This window comes from Sycon ciliatum, chromosome 2 (genome assembly GCF_964019385.1).
Source record: "Sycon ciliatum chromosome 2, ocSycCili1.1, whole genome shotgun sequence".
NCBI lineage: Eukaryota > Metazoa > Porifera > Calcarea > Leucosolenida > Sycettidae > Sycon > Sycon ciliatum.
The window spans coordinates 32,586,917-32,605,672 of NC_088644.1; the positions used below are offsets into that span (position 1 = coordinate 32,586,917).

General features: G+C 43.9%; 2 protein-coding genes across 2 annotated transcripts in view; both read right to left on the reverse strand.

The window, feature by feature from the left end:
- Positions 1-18,756, reverse strand: part of LOC135809746 (uncharacterized) — a 53,712-nt gene that overhangs the window by 31,510 nt on the left and 3,446 nt on the right. The gene's annotated exons all lie outside the window — the stretch shown is intronic.
- Positions 208-14,037, reverse strand: LOC135810838 (uncharacterized). Its single transcript, XM_065324266.1, has 6 exons — positions 13,945-14,037; positions 12,484-12,642; positions 8,348-8,539; positions 7,447-7,610; positions 1,467-1,594; positions 208-813 (listed from the first exon to the last, which is right to left on the reverse strand). The coding sequence occupies exons 2-6, from the start codon at positions 12,569-12,571 to the stop codon at positions 675-677; spliced, it is 711 nt and encodes a 236-aa protein (XP_065180338.1). The 5' UTR covers positions 12,572-12,642; positions 13,945-14,037; the 3' UTR covers positions 208-674.

Sequence of the window (18,756 nt, forward strand, 5' to 3'; positions counted from 1 at the left end):
AACAGTGATAAGCAAGGTAGATGTCTGTATTTCGTGCCAAAAGAAGGGGGGGGGGATACGGCTTATACTCCGGAAAATATGGTACGTATCATAGCAAGCAGTAAGTGCTGGATAGGGAGTCCGGTAGATCTACCCAAACGAAAACACAGGTGTGGGTAGATCTACCTTTCCCCTACTTGTGCTGCCGGGACTCCGCAACAGTGTGACGTAGATCGACCGTTATCTATTCTTGATTTTATCACAGAAAGCTGCGAAGTACCCGGAGAGTGGATTATGAAAAATTAAGTGAGAATGCTTTTCAATGTAAAATCGTAGCAAATTAGTATGGAAAGATAGTGTTTATGTGCTGGAAAGCTAATAAAACGAATAGCGAAATAAAGTCACAAACGCAATAAAAACAATAAATAAGTAACTTGTAAACAATTGAACCGGTAGCCATTATTCAACCATGCCCCGCGACATGTAGCTCCTGGCATTGAGCTGCACTTTCAAATTCAACTCTGTTGAGCTTTTTTTGTCACTCATTTTATAGCTGTCATTTTTCTGTTTGGCTGTTGTTGCTTTTGGGTGATACAAAACTTTGTCAAAAGCTATACATGCTGTGCATACACATGTACCTTGCAGTGATGTCTACGTGGAGACGACGAAAAATCATAATGACAATACAAGAACTGCTAAGGAACAAGTTCAGCCGCACTGGGCACAGAAGTTGTGTTGAGGAAATCCGGGTTCAGGGAAGAGTACTGCACACAAGCGCGTTCGGACAGGGTATTCTTGACTGCAAAGCCACCTTCCATCATGAAGATCTTCAGCCTGTAGACAAACAACAGTAGGTACATGTACCACAGTTCAAGAACCACATGAATTGTGTTCCACTCCTTCATAAACTTGCAAATTGTGTTTTGTTTGCCCATAAAATATGAACCACAGTACATGTACTAGCACCACTATAGGATCTCTCCTTGGGAAATCTGTTTTGCAGCCGCTCTTTATCCCTGTCATTGTGCACAAAGTGCAGAGCGCTTCAAACGAAAAAAAGAGAAATAGGTCCAGTTTGCATTTGTCTTGACTCAAAGTTTCAAGCCACTGCAATCATCAGACGACAGTGCAGTGGCATGAAACTTTGAGTCACGACAAATCCAAACTGGACCTATTTCTCTTTTTTCCATTTCGTGTAGATAGATAGATAGAGATAGAGATAGAGAGAGATAGATAGATAGAGAGAGAGAGAGAGAGAGAGAGAGAGAGAGAGAGAGAGAGGTTCAGAAGGAATCTGGAAAAGATGACTCTCTCTCACTCATTTTCTGGGACATGTAGAGAAGGACATCACAATTGGTTAATGCTCTAACATCTCACATTAGTCTCGATGTCACTTCCATATCCGTTATCACACACTTGCGTGATAATTCTGGAATTTTATCAGCATCAGACACATTAATGGAGCAGTACCAACAGAAAGGACTTACCAGTCTTTAGTTAGATGCAGACCATCATCATCATATTTGAATGCAGATGTAAATCTTTCCTTCAGGCGACTAAGATACAGAAGAAAGTCTGCTCTGGCATTGGTGTCGAGGTCCTTATTTCTCAGCTCCTGGGAAAAAAATCACATCAGAAATATACACCGGCACGTTTTACCTACCCACATACATACTCGCGCGATTAGTGCCCCAGGGACACTATTTTTCAATGTCCATCACTGACGGGGCACTATTCAAGAAAGGGCACTATTCAAGAGAGGGCACTATTCAAGAGAGGGCACTATTCAAGAGAGGACACTATTCAAGAGAGGGCACTATTCAAGAGAGGGCACTATTCAAGAGAGGGCACTATTCAAGAGAGGGCACTATTCAAGAGAGGGCACTATTCAAGAGAGGACACTATTCAAGAGAGGGCACTATTCAAGAGAGGGCACTATTCAAGAGAGGGCACTATTCAAGAGAGGGCACTATTCAAGAGAGGGCACTATTCAAGAGAGGGCACTATTCAAGAGAGGGCACTATTCAAGAGAGGGCACTATTCAAGAGAGGGCACTATTCAAGAGAGGGCACTATTCAAGAGAGGGCACTATTCAAGAGAGGGCACTATTCAAGACAGGGCACTATTCAAGAGAGGGCACTATTCAAGAGAGGGCACTATTCAAGAAAGGGCACTATTCAAGAGAGGGCACTATTCAAGACAGGGCACTATTCAAGAGAGGGCACTATTCAAGAGAGGGCACTATTCAAGAGAGGGCACTATTCAAGAGAGGGCACTATTCAAGACAGGGCACTATTCAAGAGAGGGCACTATTCAAGAGAGGGCACTATTCAAGACAGGGCACTATTCAAGAGAGGGCACTATTCAAGAGAGGGCGCTATTCAAGACAGGGCACTATTCAAGAGAGGGCACTATTCAAGAGAGGGCACTATTCAAGAGAGGGCACTATTCAAGAGAGGGCACTATTCAAGACAGGGCACTATTCAAGAGAGGGCACTATTCAAGAGAGGGCACTATTCAAGACAGGGCACTATTTAAGAGAGGGCACTATTCAAGAGAGGGCACTATTCAAGAGAGGGCACTATTCAAGAGAGGGCACTATTCAAGAGAGGGCACTATTCAAGAGAGGGCACTATTCAAGAGAGGACACTATTCAAGAGAGGGCACTATTCAAGAGAGGGCACTATTCAAGAGAGGGCACTATTCAAGAGAGGGCACTATTCAAGAAAGGGCACTATTCAAGAGAGGGCACTATTCAAGAGAGGGCACTATTCAAGAGAGGGCACTATTCAAGAGAGGGCACTATTCAAGAGAGGGCACTATTCAAGAGAGGGCACTATTCAAGAGAGGGCACTATTCAAGAGAGGGCACTATTCAAGAGAGGGCACTATTCAAGACAGGGCACTATTCAAGAGAGGGCACTATTCAAGAGAGGGCACTATTCAAGAGAGGGCACTATTCAAGAGAGGGCACTATTCAAGAGAGGGCACTATTCAAGAGAGGGCACTATTCAAGAGAGGGCACTATTCAAGAGAGGGCACTATTCAAGAGAGGGCACTATTCAAGAGAGGGCACTATTCAAGAGAGGGCACTATTCAAGAGAGGGCACTATTCAAGAGAGGGCACTATTCAAGAGAGGGCACTATTCAAGAGAGGGCACTATTCAAGAGAGGGCACTATTCAAGACAGGGCACTATTCAAGACAGGGCACTATTCAAGACAGGGCACTATTCAAGAGAGGGCACTATTCAAGAGAGGGCACTATTCAAGACAGGGCACTATTCAAGAGAGGGCACTATTCAAGAGAGGGCACTATTCAAGAGAGGGCACTATTCAAGAGAGGGCACTATTCAAGAGAGGGCACTATTCAAGAGAGGGCACTATTCAAGACAGGGCACTATTCAAGAGAGGGCACTATTCAAGAGAGGGCACTATTCAAGAAAGGGCACTATTCAAGACAGGGTACTATTCAAGAGAGGGCACTATTCAAGAGAGGGCACTATTCAAGACAGGGTAATTGCCTACAATGCCGGTTTTCCTGGTATACTACCGGAAAACTACGGTAACTACCGGCATGCCGGGGATTTTGACTTTGATTGAAAACTACCAGAATTGGCACTAAACAATGAGTGTTCAAAAAAAGGTTGTTTTGTGGTGTGACAAGGGTACATGCGGCCCTGCATTTATATTTATATTTATTACAACATCTCAAGACTCGATGGAAACACCGGCCAATGTTAAGAGAGTGGGTGATTGCCAACCACGGCGTTAAATAAAAATAAGGGGAGGGAAAAAGAAAGAGTAGCAAAATGAACAGCAATAACAACTCCGTAAGAGATGCAAAGGACATGTGGATAATGAGCTATTTATGTTGAGTAAATAAGGGGCGGCACGGATTTTAAACAGGCGGAGTGAGGTCAGATCCTTAACTTCTCTGGGTAGAGTGAGCCAAACAGAAGAAGCAATAAAGAGAGGGGAGCGCAAAAGAGTGGATGAGTTACACTAAGGGGGTAAGAGCGAGTTTCTAGTTCATAGAGGAGAGAACCATTTCACAGAATCACACATGTAGGGGTGATCTGACAATGAAGGAACTCAGGTTTTGGTCCCCCAATGAGCAATAGGTTAGAAATGAATAAAAAGAAAGAACAAAATTTCCAAAATAATACGCAAAAAATACTCAAAAACTGCCCACAAAAAGCGGAAATGGCCAAAATTGGCGAAAAACCAGCAAGATAAGGGAAGCGAGAGAAAATTAAGGGAATCTAGAAGTGTGACTAAGGGATTTGCTTTGGCTGGGTTGGCAAGTACGAGAGGGCACTATTCAAGAGAGGGCGCTATTTTTTGTTAAATTTACGTCATCCCGTCGTTCAGAACTATTAAGAAACCCATGACCACTCTTGATCAATTACAGGCAAGGTTTGCTAGAGCTCTACTAAAAAGAAAAAAATTGCATTTGATTACACTTCTTCTAAATCTGTCTTAAATTCTAAATGCTCCCTAGAATCACTAGCTTATTGTCGTCAAATCATCAGTCTCACCACTTTTCACGGATATGTTTTCCATCATCGTGATTACCTTGCTGATTTCCATTTCAACATCACGAGTAGTGAGCGACGACCAAATACAATCATTCTTCCCAAATTTAAATCATTATCTAAGTCTCTCTTCATGTTACGAACTGCTATTCTGTGGAACATTTTTAGCAGGGGTTGAGTACCGTAAGAGACGTACAGCCAGTCATATTGTCATGTTGAAATACTACAATTTGACACAAATTACACATAACACGGAGCCGTTTTTTGAAAAAGTAAGTAATATATCTGCTCCATTTATTCTATGACTTGCACAATGAACCAGTGTTCCTAAAAAACATATTCTTAGCTGGGGTCGAGTGCCATATAGGAGAGTTACATCTAGTCATACTCTCATGAACAGGCAGCACTTTTCCTGCAGCAGTCACACCATAATCGTCATTATTTCCACGGAAATCCTCTTCCATTGTCAGCTCCTACGTCGTTAGATACGACGTAGGGCTTTAGGACCGGCTCGTCAAAAATAGAGAACGTGAACAAGCGTGCCCGCGACCTCTGAGTAATCGTAGCATTATTTTACTTGAGCACTCCAATAAAAACTTGATCAATGCCAAATCGATGCCTACAGAAAAATCATACTTCGCAGGCATTGCGTTGCACGCTTGGAGGTGAAATACAGAAGGCAAGTCGATCCGCATATGACCAAGAGTGTACACCAGCGTTAGCTCCCGGCTAAACGCAGTCCCCTCACACTTCCAGAACACAGGGTTTTGTAGTATTGAATAATTATACGGAAGAAGTATTTAGACAAGAGAGTAGCCAAGGGTGAGAAGGAGAATAGAGAACAACTGACTGGAGCATGCGCTCTTCTATACTTGATGGGATCTCATTGCTATGGTGAAGGAGCGGGAAATACGGATAGTGAGTATTGTACTCCCTCAGTATAAACACAGCTATTACATAGCCTCGCAGGGGCTTATGCACTCTTGCTATGACTATTCGGATTGGAATGGAATGGACTAGTCGAAAAAAATAACAATGTGTGCGAGGAAACCCCTGAGACAAGGATTTCTGTGCCGTGTCACCTCCCTGGTTTGGGTACGACTCCCTGATGATAAACCATCAAGAATAACCTCGTATGATCAAACAGATCCGTAAATGTGGGGAACATTTTATTATATTACTTTTCTTTATATGCGCAAGCTCCACTGCAGCCACTTCATTACATGAAAAACATTAAACACACCATCTTCAAGTGGTCTCTTCGCTGCAAATTGCAATATTTCAATCAAATTTTCGGCCAGGAGAAAAAGAAGTGAGGTGGACCTATATCAGACAACACTAAGTGGAACGGAGCTACACAACACGTGATAATATTTGATAAAATTGCAAGTGTTCAGAGTGTGAGTGTGAATGTTGGTGCGAGTACGAGTATGATTGTGTCTCAGTCAGTGTTTTGGCATGTGCATGGGTGGGTGTGTGCGTGCCTGTGCCGAAAGGATGGTGCAATTCTATCAATTTTATCACATATGGTGTAGTTTCGTTCCACTTTGTGTTGCTTGATATAGGTCCACCTCACTTGTTTTTCTCCTCAATCCTGATGATGGGTCCTGGCCGAAAATTTGATTGAGATAATTATAGTAATTTGCAGCGAATAGATCGCTTGATGATGGTGTGTTTAAGGTTTTTCATGTACTTTTCTTTAAAGGGGAACTGTTACCAAAAAATCTTTGTCTTTAATATCTTGTAGTTCTTTGGCTCCTGATCACGATGGTGCTATCCGTTTTTCTCTGCGATGTCTGGAAGTGGGCAATAACTTGAAAAGAAGGTGCCCAAAATTGTCCCGAAGTACCGAGTGACGTCACGCCGGACTTGACTTCCACGCGTACATTCGTCGTCAAAAAAACGGAGTCCAGCCCGTGTGCTGGTCGATCGAGCTAGCTGTTCCAATGTACGGTGCACGTGTGCCTTTTGAACTGTAACACAGATGGGTACGTCGTACCGAAGGAGAATGCCAAAGAGGCAGAGACCCACCCGCAGCTGCACAGCCAAATCAAAATAAAAAGCAGCTGAGCTTTCACCTTTTTGACTTCTTCCACGAGGATCTAAGTTTTTATTTTGTGAGCACGGAAGTACGTCGTTGTTTCGAACTTTTCGTGTGAGGAACAACACGATGATGAGTGCATATGCAGAAAACATTACTCTTCCGGCCAGCCATAACACCACCAACCTGATCCCCAAAGGAACGCAATGTAGGTACGTGAAGGCGATTCATCTGGCGATGTTGCTGAAGATGCAGATGACAAACTCTGACGTCTTTCATTTCAGAGCCGAGTGGGCAACACCGCCACCTTCGGCTTCGATACAACGACATCATTTTCAAGCACGAGGTATGTGTGTCACACTAACAGCAAACAAACATCCTCCACTCCTTCGTAATGACAAATAAAACAAAGAGCTGGAGCTTCGTGGAGGAAGTACCAGTGCGACAAACTGCTGTCGACTTTTGTTTATTTTGTCCCTTTTTGGCGTTCTCATTGTGTACAACGTACACATCGAGTGTCCGAGTTCAGAAGGCAAGCGTGCACCGTACATCGAACAGTTGGCTCGATCGACCAGCACACGGGCTGGACTTCGTTTTTGACGATGAATGTACGCGTGGAGGTCAAGTCCGGCGTGACTCGGTACTTTGGGACAATTTTGGGGACCTTCTTTTCAAGTTTTCACCCACTTCTAGTCATTGCAGAGAAAAACGAATAACACCATCGTGATCAGGAGCCAAAGAACTACAAGATAAGACAAAGAAAAGTTTTGGTGACAGTTCCCCTTTGAGTCACATTTTGTTTTAAGAGAGCACACATTGCTTTAGCTGTGATGGCTAATGTCAATACTGGGTTTGCACAGCAGATTCAGGAGCTATCTGATCACGGCTAACCTTATAGGGCAACGCTGTGTGGTCCAACCGTGGTGTTTCCAGTCCTGCGTAGTATCCCATCTCGATCAGCTTCTCTCGATCAGCCACAGCATCCCAGCGGATGCACACATCATTCGGAAAGTTTTGAGCGTCTAAAAACTCCCTGTTCTGAAACCACGGTAAAGCTGCATGAGAACAAGGTAAAAACTTAACTTCATTACCAACAGTACATATTTCTGCTGACTTCATGGCTAGACACGGAACAGTGGTCATGACGCTGGCATTAATTAAAGGAAGGTTGGTTGCTCGCAACATTGAGCTCAATTTTTAATTCCTGGATGGAAGTCGCGAGTCAGTCGAGTGTCAAGTCAAGTTGGCGGGAAGGAAGGATCTCGATTGTGGCGAGCAACCAAAACGAATTCAGCCGGGTTTGTAAAGATTACAATACTTGAGCTTCATGGATATTGATGCGATAGCAGAAAATGCCAGACAATGTGGGAAAGTATACACAACAGTATCGTTACGTACGTTCACTGATGATCGTAACGAGAACACTGTTTTGAACTTTTTTTCTTTTACATATCATTTTCACACCTGTCTCCCATTTTCGTTATTGTCGTCATAATAAACAATGATTACTGACCAGTTTGTCCTCTTGGTTGCGATACTAACTAACTTACAACTAGTAAGTAACATTTTGTTTATTTCATAATGTTTACAGATACTGTACTGTTGTGTACTTCAGAAACTCTACTCTTCTCCTTCTTGGAAAAATGTCAATCTTGCTGGTGATGAGCCGGAGGCCTTTCCATTCCTTGATTGCTCATATCCGTGTATCATCACACACACGCACACACGCACCCACAAATAGACACACAAACATACACACAACATATACACACACAAGTCAACATCAACATACTTCCCACTGGCGCACTGTTATTCCAACGTCCTCCGCCAGTGAAGTGCTCCGGTCCTTGCTGCTGGTAGTTTGCCAACACCTTGTTCACGAAATTGTGGATCATGTAAAATAATGGATCCATGCCTGGTATCACGCCTTGGAATGTTCCACCCATACCAACATGGAAGTTGGTATCAAAGGTCTCATAGAGACCTGTACAAAAATTCCAAGCACATAGGAAAATGTAAAATGTGTACTAGTAGGTACAGTTCGGATCGGCTATAGGGTTGTCGGCTATAGGGTTGTCGGCTATAGGGTTGTCGGCTATAGGGTTGTCGGCTATAGGGTTGTCGGCTATAGGGTTGTCGGCTATAGGGTTGTCGGCTATAGGGTTGTCGGCTATAGTAACATACCTCTTATAGCGATCGTATTTTCAAATTCATTTTCGTAAACCACCCCTTTCTACACATATCGGATCGGCTATAGTAATAATCGGCTATAGTATTATATTATCGGCTACAATGATACGATTTCTTTGTCAAAATGATTTTATTGCATACATTTTTCATAGGCTATAATGATGATCATAAAAAATTATACATCGTCCAGGGCGAGATCTGATTCGCGGCAGTCGGGAAGTGCTGGTACGACTATGATATCCCTCAGAGGAAATTCGAAATGTTTTGCGTTGGCTGTGCTCCGGGGCATCCTCGAGCGAGAGTGGAGGCAGTAGTAAGTACCAGCGCTGAAGCGCTACCGTGGTCTCCGCCGAGATGTTGGAGAAGGCATTCGGAAAACAACGAAGACGATCAGGGACGTGGAGAAGCTTCTCCGTGACATACGACATCACGCGTCGATCAACCTGCCACTTGGAACCGTTTCAGCGGTGATGAGTTGAGCGATGGCGACCCAAACTGAGACTCTACTCCCACTAATCGATCCTGTAGATATTGTTGATATGTCGATTGAACGTGTTGAAGTGTTTCTCTTCTGAAAGAACACAATAATCATTTGTTGAGCACAGCTTGAAAACTCATGTAAAAAAAGTCATGAAGTTTTTGTTTCCGCAGGAAGTAGCTCTGCACTGCGCGTACTGCACAGTCACTGATTCGAATGACATCATACACGCATGTGTCAGGCATACCTAAGTATGCATATCGCCTGTAGTATTAATTATTATATCGCCATAGTGATATTTTCACGAAAATCAAACACCAACGCTATACCCGATCCGTATTGTACTCTTTATCCAGGGCTTTGGCAGCCGGTTCGGCTGATCCCCTCAATACGTGCAAAATGGGCTTTTTGTCACATAAGGAAATAACATGTTATTTTCATTTCTGATCAAGTATACCATTCGGACCGCGGGAAAACCCGCTACCACCGCCACAAGACATGTTTGCGATGTCGTTTTGTGGCACTGAACACCACACTCGGTGCTAATTCAACAATGAAGACTGAAGAGAGACAACATATTTTTCTGATCCAACAACTAATTGGAGACTAGTTGGGTGGACACACCCATTCCCAAAGCACTGCAAATGGAACCGATTCTTTTACTTACAACGTTTCGGCAATATTGCCATCGTCAGGTACGATTGAAACAATGAATGAATCAATCGTACCTGACGATGGCAATATTGCTGAAACGTTGTACGTAAAAGAATTGTTAAAAAGTCGGCGTGGAGGCAAGAAACCAAATATCCATGAAAGTAAAGTGAGCACACTCGTACCACGAAAACAATGGAACAATATTTTATGATTTGAACGTCGTTTTCATGTGATAATCCTCAGAAATCATCATCACACTGAGAGTTGGACAACAAAGGAAAGATATTTATGGCACAATAAAGTGAACAATATTAGATCTAAAACTAATACAAGAAACACTAATATTCTAAAACTAGCACTATTGGATACTCACATACCCACTCACATACATGTACCTTTCTCACCCTCATTTCTCCAATATACACTAAGTATTGCTATCACATTGCTCACTGCTCATGTAATCACGCCTCCAATAGTGCTAGCTTTAGAATATCAGTGTTTCTTGTGTTTCTTGTCCATGTATTAGTTTTAGATCTAATAATGTTAACTTTATGGTACCATAAATGGCCGGCGATCTGCGAAAATCACCCTTCGGTGAGATGTAAATTTTTCGAGAAAATCGCGATTAAAGATTGATCACTGAAGCGTGACCAAGCGCAAACTCTGACAGCAGGTAACTGGTTGTCTTTGAACAGTCACGATGGCGGAAGGTGGAAGACGGTGATCGCTGGCTCAAACCGTTATAGGCTTCTCGGTGGATGATACCTTTGCCCTCCTGGACCATGGACGATGATTTTTGGGAGCGACATCGAGTGCTCAGATGAGAGTCCTGACGACGAGCCAACTGAGCTCGCTACGGCAGAAGCGCTACAGAGTGATGCGGAGGAAAATGTTGATGAAGCGGCGCCAGCGCAGGACGATCAGCCTCTAGCTGCAAGTGGTCCCGGTAAGCGAAAGCGAGAAGGTCAAGCTGCGACTGTATCAACACTTGAAGACGTTGTCGCCGGCGTTGAGAAAGGCTGTGGGTGTTAGGGTGCGAACTGCTTCACCAACGTCGCACCTGACGACATCCTGCGCGTTCGCAACTTGGCGGCGTGCTAGGAGCTAAGCAACGAGAGTTTGTGCTGCCTGCTGGGAAGCTGGAAGCTCTAGCGAGACGTGGTGAAGTGTCTCATCACGTGGCGGCAGCCCAAGCTGGCGTCAGAGGTCGGATTACGTTTGAGTATGCTTTTGCTGGAACAGCAGTGTGCAAGGCTCTGTTTATTTATGCACATAACGCGACAGAGCATACAATCAAGAGTGTCCAGTTCGGATAGACCACTCTGGATGACCACACACTTACTGTACTGAAGTCTACTGTTCATGTTGCCTCCTTATTGCCTGCTGGTCCGCCTCCAAGTATCCCGCCGGCAGGATTGCCCAACTAACGTGCAGAATACCTCTATAAGCAGATTCGACAACACTGCCATGAGGAGAATAGAGATTATTACCTGGCCAGAGCTAGCAGCAGGTGCTTCACTGCCAGAAGAGCCCTAATTGGACTTGTGTCGACATTGTCATGTCAACAGTAGTTATTTTTCTTCTCTCAGTGCCTGTAAAATAGCATCACGAAAGCAGAAAACATCAGCAAATTTTTGGGCTATTTCCCCAAATTCTGCACTGGAGTGTCCTAAACAAACCACCTCATATATCCGCAAGGAGCGGTCAGACTGCCCTGAAACTTCGGTATTTTGAGTAGCATGGATATGTGATTGTTTTCCATGACAAAACTCATTTTTGCCAAAAAGTCACCAAAGGGTGATTTTCGTAGATTACTGGCCAAATATCTTTCCTTTTGTTGTCCAACTCTCAGTGTGATGACGATTTCTGATAATTATCATATGAGAACGAGGTTCAGACCTTAAAAATTAATATTGTTCCATTGTTTTCGTGATATGAGTGCGCTCACTTTACCTTCATCGGTAAAATAATTGGCTCTGTTTGCACTGCTTTGGGAATGGGTGTGTCCACCCAACTACTCTCTACGGAAGAATCTGAAAGATGCCTCAAAGTTACTTCTCAGCTACAAACAAGTATTGAAAACAAACCAGCTCAAGTATCTGGAACGCGGACATGCAACCTCTATTTATGGTTAAGCACTGGGGAATACCCCTCCACCCCCTCGATTAGTCAGCCAAGGCCAGAGGCATTACACAATCCACCGGTCGTTATCGGAACGCCAAAAAGACAAGGCTCCTCTCTTTGTGGGAGTTTTCAGTCACTAGTGTCATGGACTTGTAGCCGTTCCTTCTCTCTCTCCCCCCCCCCCCCACCATACACACATACTTAGTCTACTGCAAACTTGGTGACTAGCACTGGCATGAAAAGGGACTGGACTGGCGTTTCAATCAGGAATGATTTACACAGAGTACTACTACTGGAGTATAATTATTACAAATTTACAATAACACAAATTCTAGCATTCCGGCAATACGACATCAAGTTGTTCTGTACCAAAGGTGGTAGTGCATCATTTCTTTGCTTTGAAAAGGATTCCTCTCTCACAATGGTTTAAACCCAGCTCACGTTCCCTGTTCAAAATTATTACATCACAAAGCGCAGTTTACCTAGCTCAAACATCATAGAGCTGTCTGGAGGCTCAGTCAACATGGTTTGGAACTCCAGGTATGATGTAGGCTTCATCGTGGAGGACATATTCCGTGTCAAGCATGACGTGTAGGGCAACTCCACACCATTGTGAATGAACTTTAGAATGTTGTATTCTCCTGTGAAGAACGACAGAGATAAGCCATTATGAATTTAATGGGCGCTAGTGCTGGAGATCTCGTATCATCATTACAAGACATATCAATTCTTCATAATATGCCAGCACAGAATTCGTTGTCTGGACATGCGAAATTAACAAGAACATCTCGATGGCCTTTGTAAATAAGCCATTCATCAGTAAGATATGACAGGTTAGTCCTATCTGTGAACAGTGTCTTGTCTAGTATGTGATACAAAAACCAAAATAATACTCGCTTCCTATAGCATACAAAGCATGTTTCTCCATACTTCTTTGTGATCACTGGTTTGACTGGGGCTAGGGAAACAAAGACGATGGCGGGGAGAGAATACAGATTGTACTGGTCAGTTCAGTTTGCATGAGCAGGCTGTGCCGGTCAGTTCAGTATCCACGAAATCTGTGTCTAAGGTGCATTTTGACATACATATTGTGTTGTGGGTTCATGTTTGGATAATGAGATTGTCTGGATAAGGCCACCTAGAATTAAATCGTTGTTTCGGGTCACATCACTCATCCGTACCAGGGTCGCTCGGTCGGGTTTATTTTTTATTTTATTATATTTTTTATTTTGGCTACTGCCATGCGCGCCATATGGCCATGCGCATACATAATAATTATCGAATAGCCTTGTCCATCAAGCCAGTCGATCAAATCTAGACGATCCAGCGCCTTAACTTAAGATCTAGGTCCCCAGCTAGCTCCAGGACCAGATCTTGACCTCGCTAGCAAACGAGTCTGACGAGCAGCTCCCACAAAAACTTCTGTCAATGAGCGACACGGTGGCGGAGCTGATGTTGTTTCAGGACCGATCGCGGATCGGAGAATATACAACGTCGTCACCAAGCCCTGCAGCCTGTCATTTGGCTGCTTCTGACTCTGACTCTGTGATCGACGTCTGGACTCAGTCACTGCTATTATTATTTTAGGGTCGCGTGTGTACATAGCCTAGTCATGTACACGTACATTTGCATGCACAATCAAAAAAAACAAACATTTTGCAGTCGGGTGAAAAAAGACGGTCGGTCGGGTGACCCGAAACAAAGAATTAATTCTGGGTGGCCTAATTAGAAGTTTTTTCCTGGCATGTTGAGGTTCGAAATATCAGGATTCCACCTGTAATCACTTCCCACCACGTCCCAGGGCACGTGCACTGGTCTTCAACGGGTTGTCCAATTGTTGCCTAAAGGGACCATCTTCAATGATCCTACCATGCATTTAGATACCAGCTTGGAAGATAGGGCATTTAAACCGTAGTCGTAATTGATGCTGGAAGCTCAATTACCTTTTCTGTATGGTCCATCAACTACACAGAAATCAGGAGCCACTCCTGTGCCACCAAAACCTTCAGGTACTTGCTCTAAGTACGTCTGAACAAAAACAATAGAAAATGCACAGACCGAAAGACTACTGGTAAGTCGCCTGGTTTATGACAATGGCAGCACCTGGCCAAAAAACTTGATTGATTGAGATTAAAATTAGAAAATTTGCAGAAAAGAGACGACTGGCATGTGTGCTGGTATAGGGTTGTCCGTGCTATGAAATGTTTGCAGTGCACCTTGACAAAATTAATGGTTTTTGATGGACATGAGAAACCGGAGTACGACTACATGCACTCATGTTTTAAAGTATAGTTTTACAACAAGTAGCACTAGGCAACGGAATCACACTGTGGTTACAAGAAGTAGTGTGAGCAATTTATTTAACCCTCATTCCAAGTTTTGGGGTCCGCTTAAGGGGTATAGATTTTGGCATATCTCTATATTCCTTCATTGTATCTCCCTGAAATTCCAGGTATTCCTCAACAAGTAGATATCAGAGGTGATAAAATTGTCTGGGTTAGAATTACATGATTGGTTTCAATTTTATTTCGGAAATAATGTGTGAGGTCCGTCTGGACCCCAGAAAACTACATCATAGACATGTACAATAGGTGGTATATTTTTCATCGCCCATAGCTTAGCTCTCTTCAATTCATTCTGAAAATCGATGTTTAAGGAAGACAAACAGCAGAACCCTGAGATCATCTTGCACTACAAAAGTACAAACCGGGATGCGGTGGATAACCTCGATAAATTGTATTCAACATACACCGTCAAGGGAAGGACGCGACGGTGCCCCCGGGCAATTTTTTGCCCATAAAATGTAGAAAATGTTGATATCACCTCCACCACTACATTGCGCTCTCAGCCGACTAGACCCTCCTGCACACAGCCATCACCACTACGAGGACACTTCCGTTGACGCTGAGAGCGCAGTGTAGTGGTGGAGGTGATATCAACATTTTCTTCAATGGCCGAGAGCTCTGTCGCAGAATGTAATAACATAAAGATGTAGGTTGCAGGAATTATCATCAGGCATTCCAACAAGCCTGGCTGCATGCATCGCCAATGAGAAGGCATCCAAGCATCTCCTATGCTTTAGATAGCTCAATACCGACCGTGTGAGTCTTCATTTCCAGTGACGCGTGGTAACATCTTGTTACCTCGCTGGCCAAAGCCAGGGAGCTTTGATATTGCGTGGATTTCTAAAGCTTTCAGCACCTGGTGCGGCTACAACACAAGCTAGTTGCCGAAGGTTCCCGCTGCGGCCACAGAAGTCACAAAAAGGTCAAGGCCTTGCTTGCTCAATATGGTTTCAGCGATCGTTCAACGAACATCATATTTTTGTACAATTTGCGATAATGTCGGAAGTTCAAGGGGAATATTTCGCTTCCAGCTTGGGAAATTTCTGCTTTCAGCTCCATAATGGACTATAGGAACCAATAAAATCTTCGAACTATTTGGAGAATCGAAAAATATGTGTCCTGGTTCCAGATGGACCCCGCGTCCGTGTTTGATATTATCTAGCCTGTTCGAAGAGTAGTTGCCAAAATACCTACTAGTAGTTCCAACTGCATAACACAACACAGGCCTTGTATTTGTGTCTCGAAACCCTGAGAAAATCCTTTCTTGCTTGTGGTGGGGGCTGGCTAAATGATAGACACCTAGTATTTTATGTTGCATGTCACAAGTTCATCTCGAAACTTTCCTCTTTTTGCGCTCTCCCACACATGCTTAGGGTCACTTTTGTGGTTTTCTGGCATACTCTCCCACATCAGCTAAACCTCATCAGTTCTGTGTATTTGCGGGCTACATTTTTGCAAGTGGCTTTGGGTCCGGATTACGAGTTGACTTTTGGGAAAATGCTACTTATACGGTAGTGAGTCTGTGCCTTCTCCTAGACCCCATCCCTATGTACAGTAGTGAGTCTATGCCTTCTCCTAGACCCCATCCCTATGTACAGTAGTCTACAACGACAGTACCTCAGGCTCTGCATGTGACAAGAGTAACTGACAGGTTGTTCACAGCATAGCAGCCACCTTATTTAAGGAGTGACGGATAGGAGATACTCACCTTACCATACTCCAGTGATACATCCCAGTAGGGAATAGTAACCCGGCAGTCAATCAGGCGTAGCAGGTTCTCCATGGCAAACAAAAGCAAATTGTGATAGCCTGTGGCATCGTTATGTGTATACAATGACTTGGTTATCTTTCTGCAGAAGAACATGGCATGCGACCATTGTATGGAGCGCATGGCTGGCTGGTATACTTCATTCTTAGCAGCTGTCAAGTATGCACGAGTAAATCTATCTCTCTGCTCCTGAATAGCAAGCCGGAAAGCATTCATATAATCCATGGCAGGGATGAATTTACTGTCATTTTTTTGCATAGCAGTTTTCGCGACGCAAACGTCAAAATGCGTAGCAGTCCTTGATTTTTGATTAGCACTTTTTCTTCCACGAAAAAGTCCATCCAGGACCGTTATTTCACATACAATTAGCGTCACCGCTGCACCTGTTGCTTTCTCAGAACGAAGCCATTTCTTCTCGACATCGACCTCTGCCACCCACTTCTCAAAGGTACTCTGTCGTACAGACATGTTGGAGGCAGAACCAGACTAGACAAAAACTACAGCTTGGACAATTGTCAGAGAGAAGGACGAACGTGATTCCAGAATTTCCTCACCACCAGAAAGACCGACTGGCTACAAGCAGAAAGCTATCACGAAAAGAGGTAAGTGAACCAGAAAGAAGAAAAAACAAGACCTCCGCCGGGATGCGGGATGCTTGTCAGTACGGAAAGTCCATGAACTTACTGAACTTACTGAATGAAGCCGCGCAAAGTGGTACGTGTAGTTCAAGTAGGACACCAGTACAGTCAGTATGTGCACGCGGAGCCAGCCACAGTTCACAGGTACATGTACTAGAAATCACACCTAGTACCTTCCCGAGAAAAAAAGCGGGGTCCGTGCACTGTACGGGTGTAGTGAGTGTACAACATAGTCATAGCATCACTTTTACTGACTGCGCGAGCTAGTATGCAATGCCGTTTATGCATCGCAGTTTCCTGCGAGTCGCTGTGATTTTTGAGTCGCACTCGATCGATTTTGAATCGCAAACTGCGATGCGATACCGGATAAATTCATCCCTGCATGGAAGTAAACACAGGAGCATTTTTGTAGTTGTGGAAATATACTATGTACATGATTATGAGCTCGGCAGTGCTCGGCAGTGCTCGGCAGTGCTCGGCAGTGCTTTTAAACCCCACTTCGACAATGTTGTATACGCCTTCAATTATTTAGCTCCTGGTGGATAATGCCAGTAGAAAACCAACAGAATTTGGTACTTTTCTGGTATGTCCATGCATGTTTTGTATAATATACCAGATATTCCAGAAAAGTACTAAATTGTAGATATCGAAGAAGAGCAGAACTGCCATTTCACTGCTTTTTGAGCAGAATTTGCCAATTTCGGGAGCATTGTCCACTATCCGCCAGTATCCACCTTGGCTAACTCAAATAATGATGTCTCCAAAAGTTATATTATTGAGTTTCGATCTCAAGTAGAGCAGGGCATGTCTCAAAGAGTAGCACATATCAAAACAATTTGATGGGTAACACTGGCTTATAGATAACTGGATGCACACTCACTCTAACATTTACTATCGAAGATGACTCTGTCAACGTGTAAGTCAATTTCAACCTATTATGTCACCCAAAGTGTACATCAAGGATAGAGAGAGGGAGAGAGAGAGAGAGAGAGAGAGAGAGAGAGAGAGAGAGAGAGAGAGAGAGAGAGAGAGAGAGAGAGAGAGAGAGAGAGAGAGAGAGAGAGAGAGAGAGAGAGAGAGAGAGAGAGAGAGAGAGAGAGAGAGAGAGAGAGAGAGAGAGAGAGAGAGAGAGAGAGAGAGCTTGAACTCAGGGCCAGATCACCTCCATGCCATTGTCGATTGCAGCATATTCCAGTAAACAGCAGAAATGTCAAAAGGGAAAAGGTGTGGGGGAAAAAAGGGCCATTCTCACACTACCTCATTGCGCGAAATCACACGACATCTGTACATTTTCGATCTGCGGGATGAAGATGACGACGTCCATGCATCAGGTATCAGGGGGTAGTAAGATACTGGTATATTACTACTCCACGCCTCAAATCGTGCTGTCAAGCGTATGCGGGGGAGTGTAGCATGCCATCCCTTACACTTTCCAGCTCAGGGTTACCCTCGCTACCAATGGACGAAATTTCAGGGTCACAGCTTGCGCAACGGCTTTGTCCTGTGCGAATGGCCACTCGACATACTCAGCACAAATTTTCTATTGCATGCATGCACACAATGTTCAACTTTCGTATTTTTGGCGACTTTACCACCGTCGTGGAGGCTGGTTGGTGAGGAGCAGGTAGCCATCCCTTGTGGAATCAAACACATGGTTCCACAGTGTGGCTGATTCCGCAAGAGCCAGGTCCATACGAGGAACGTTCGCTTTGTCTTTTGCCATCGAAGTAAGTCACTTTTCTTGTTCTCAGTGTTTTTTACGTTCAACGTTCCTGAGATTTTTGAATTATTCACTTTTCATTCTTTCATACTTTATTTCTTCATGTTCACTGCCTCACTTGCCTTCTGATCTGGAGAATGTGACGGAGGTGACTGTTGGTTACTGCCTGGTATAACGGTTGTCGTGCTGTTGCTGTATTTCCGTCCTGCTCGCGACGTTGTAGATCACAAACAATTTGAAATCACATGAATTGTACTTACCGTCGTGGGTGCGGTATTAGGTAA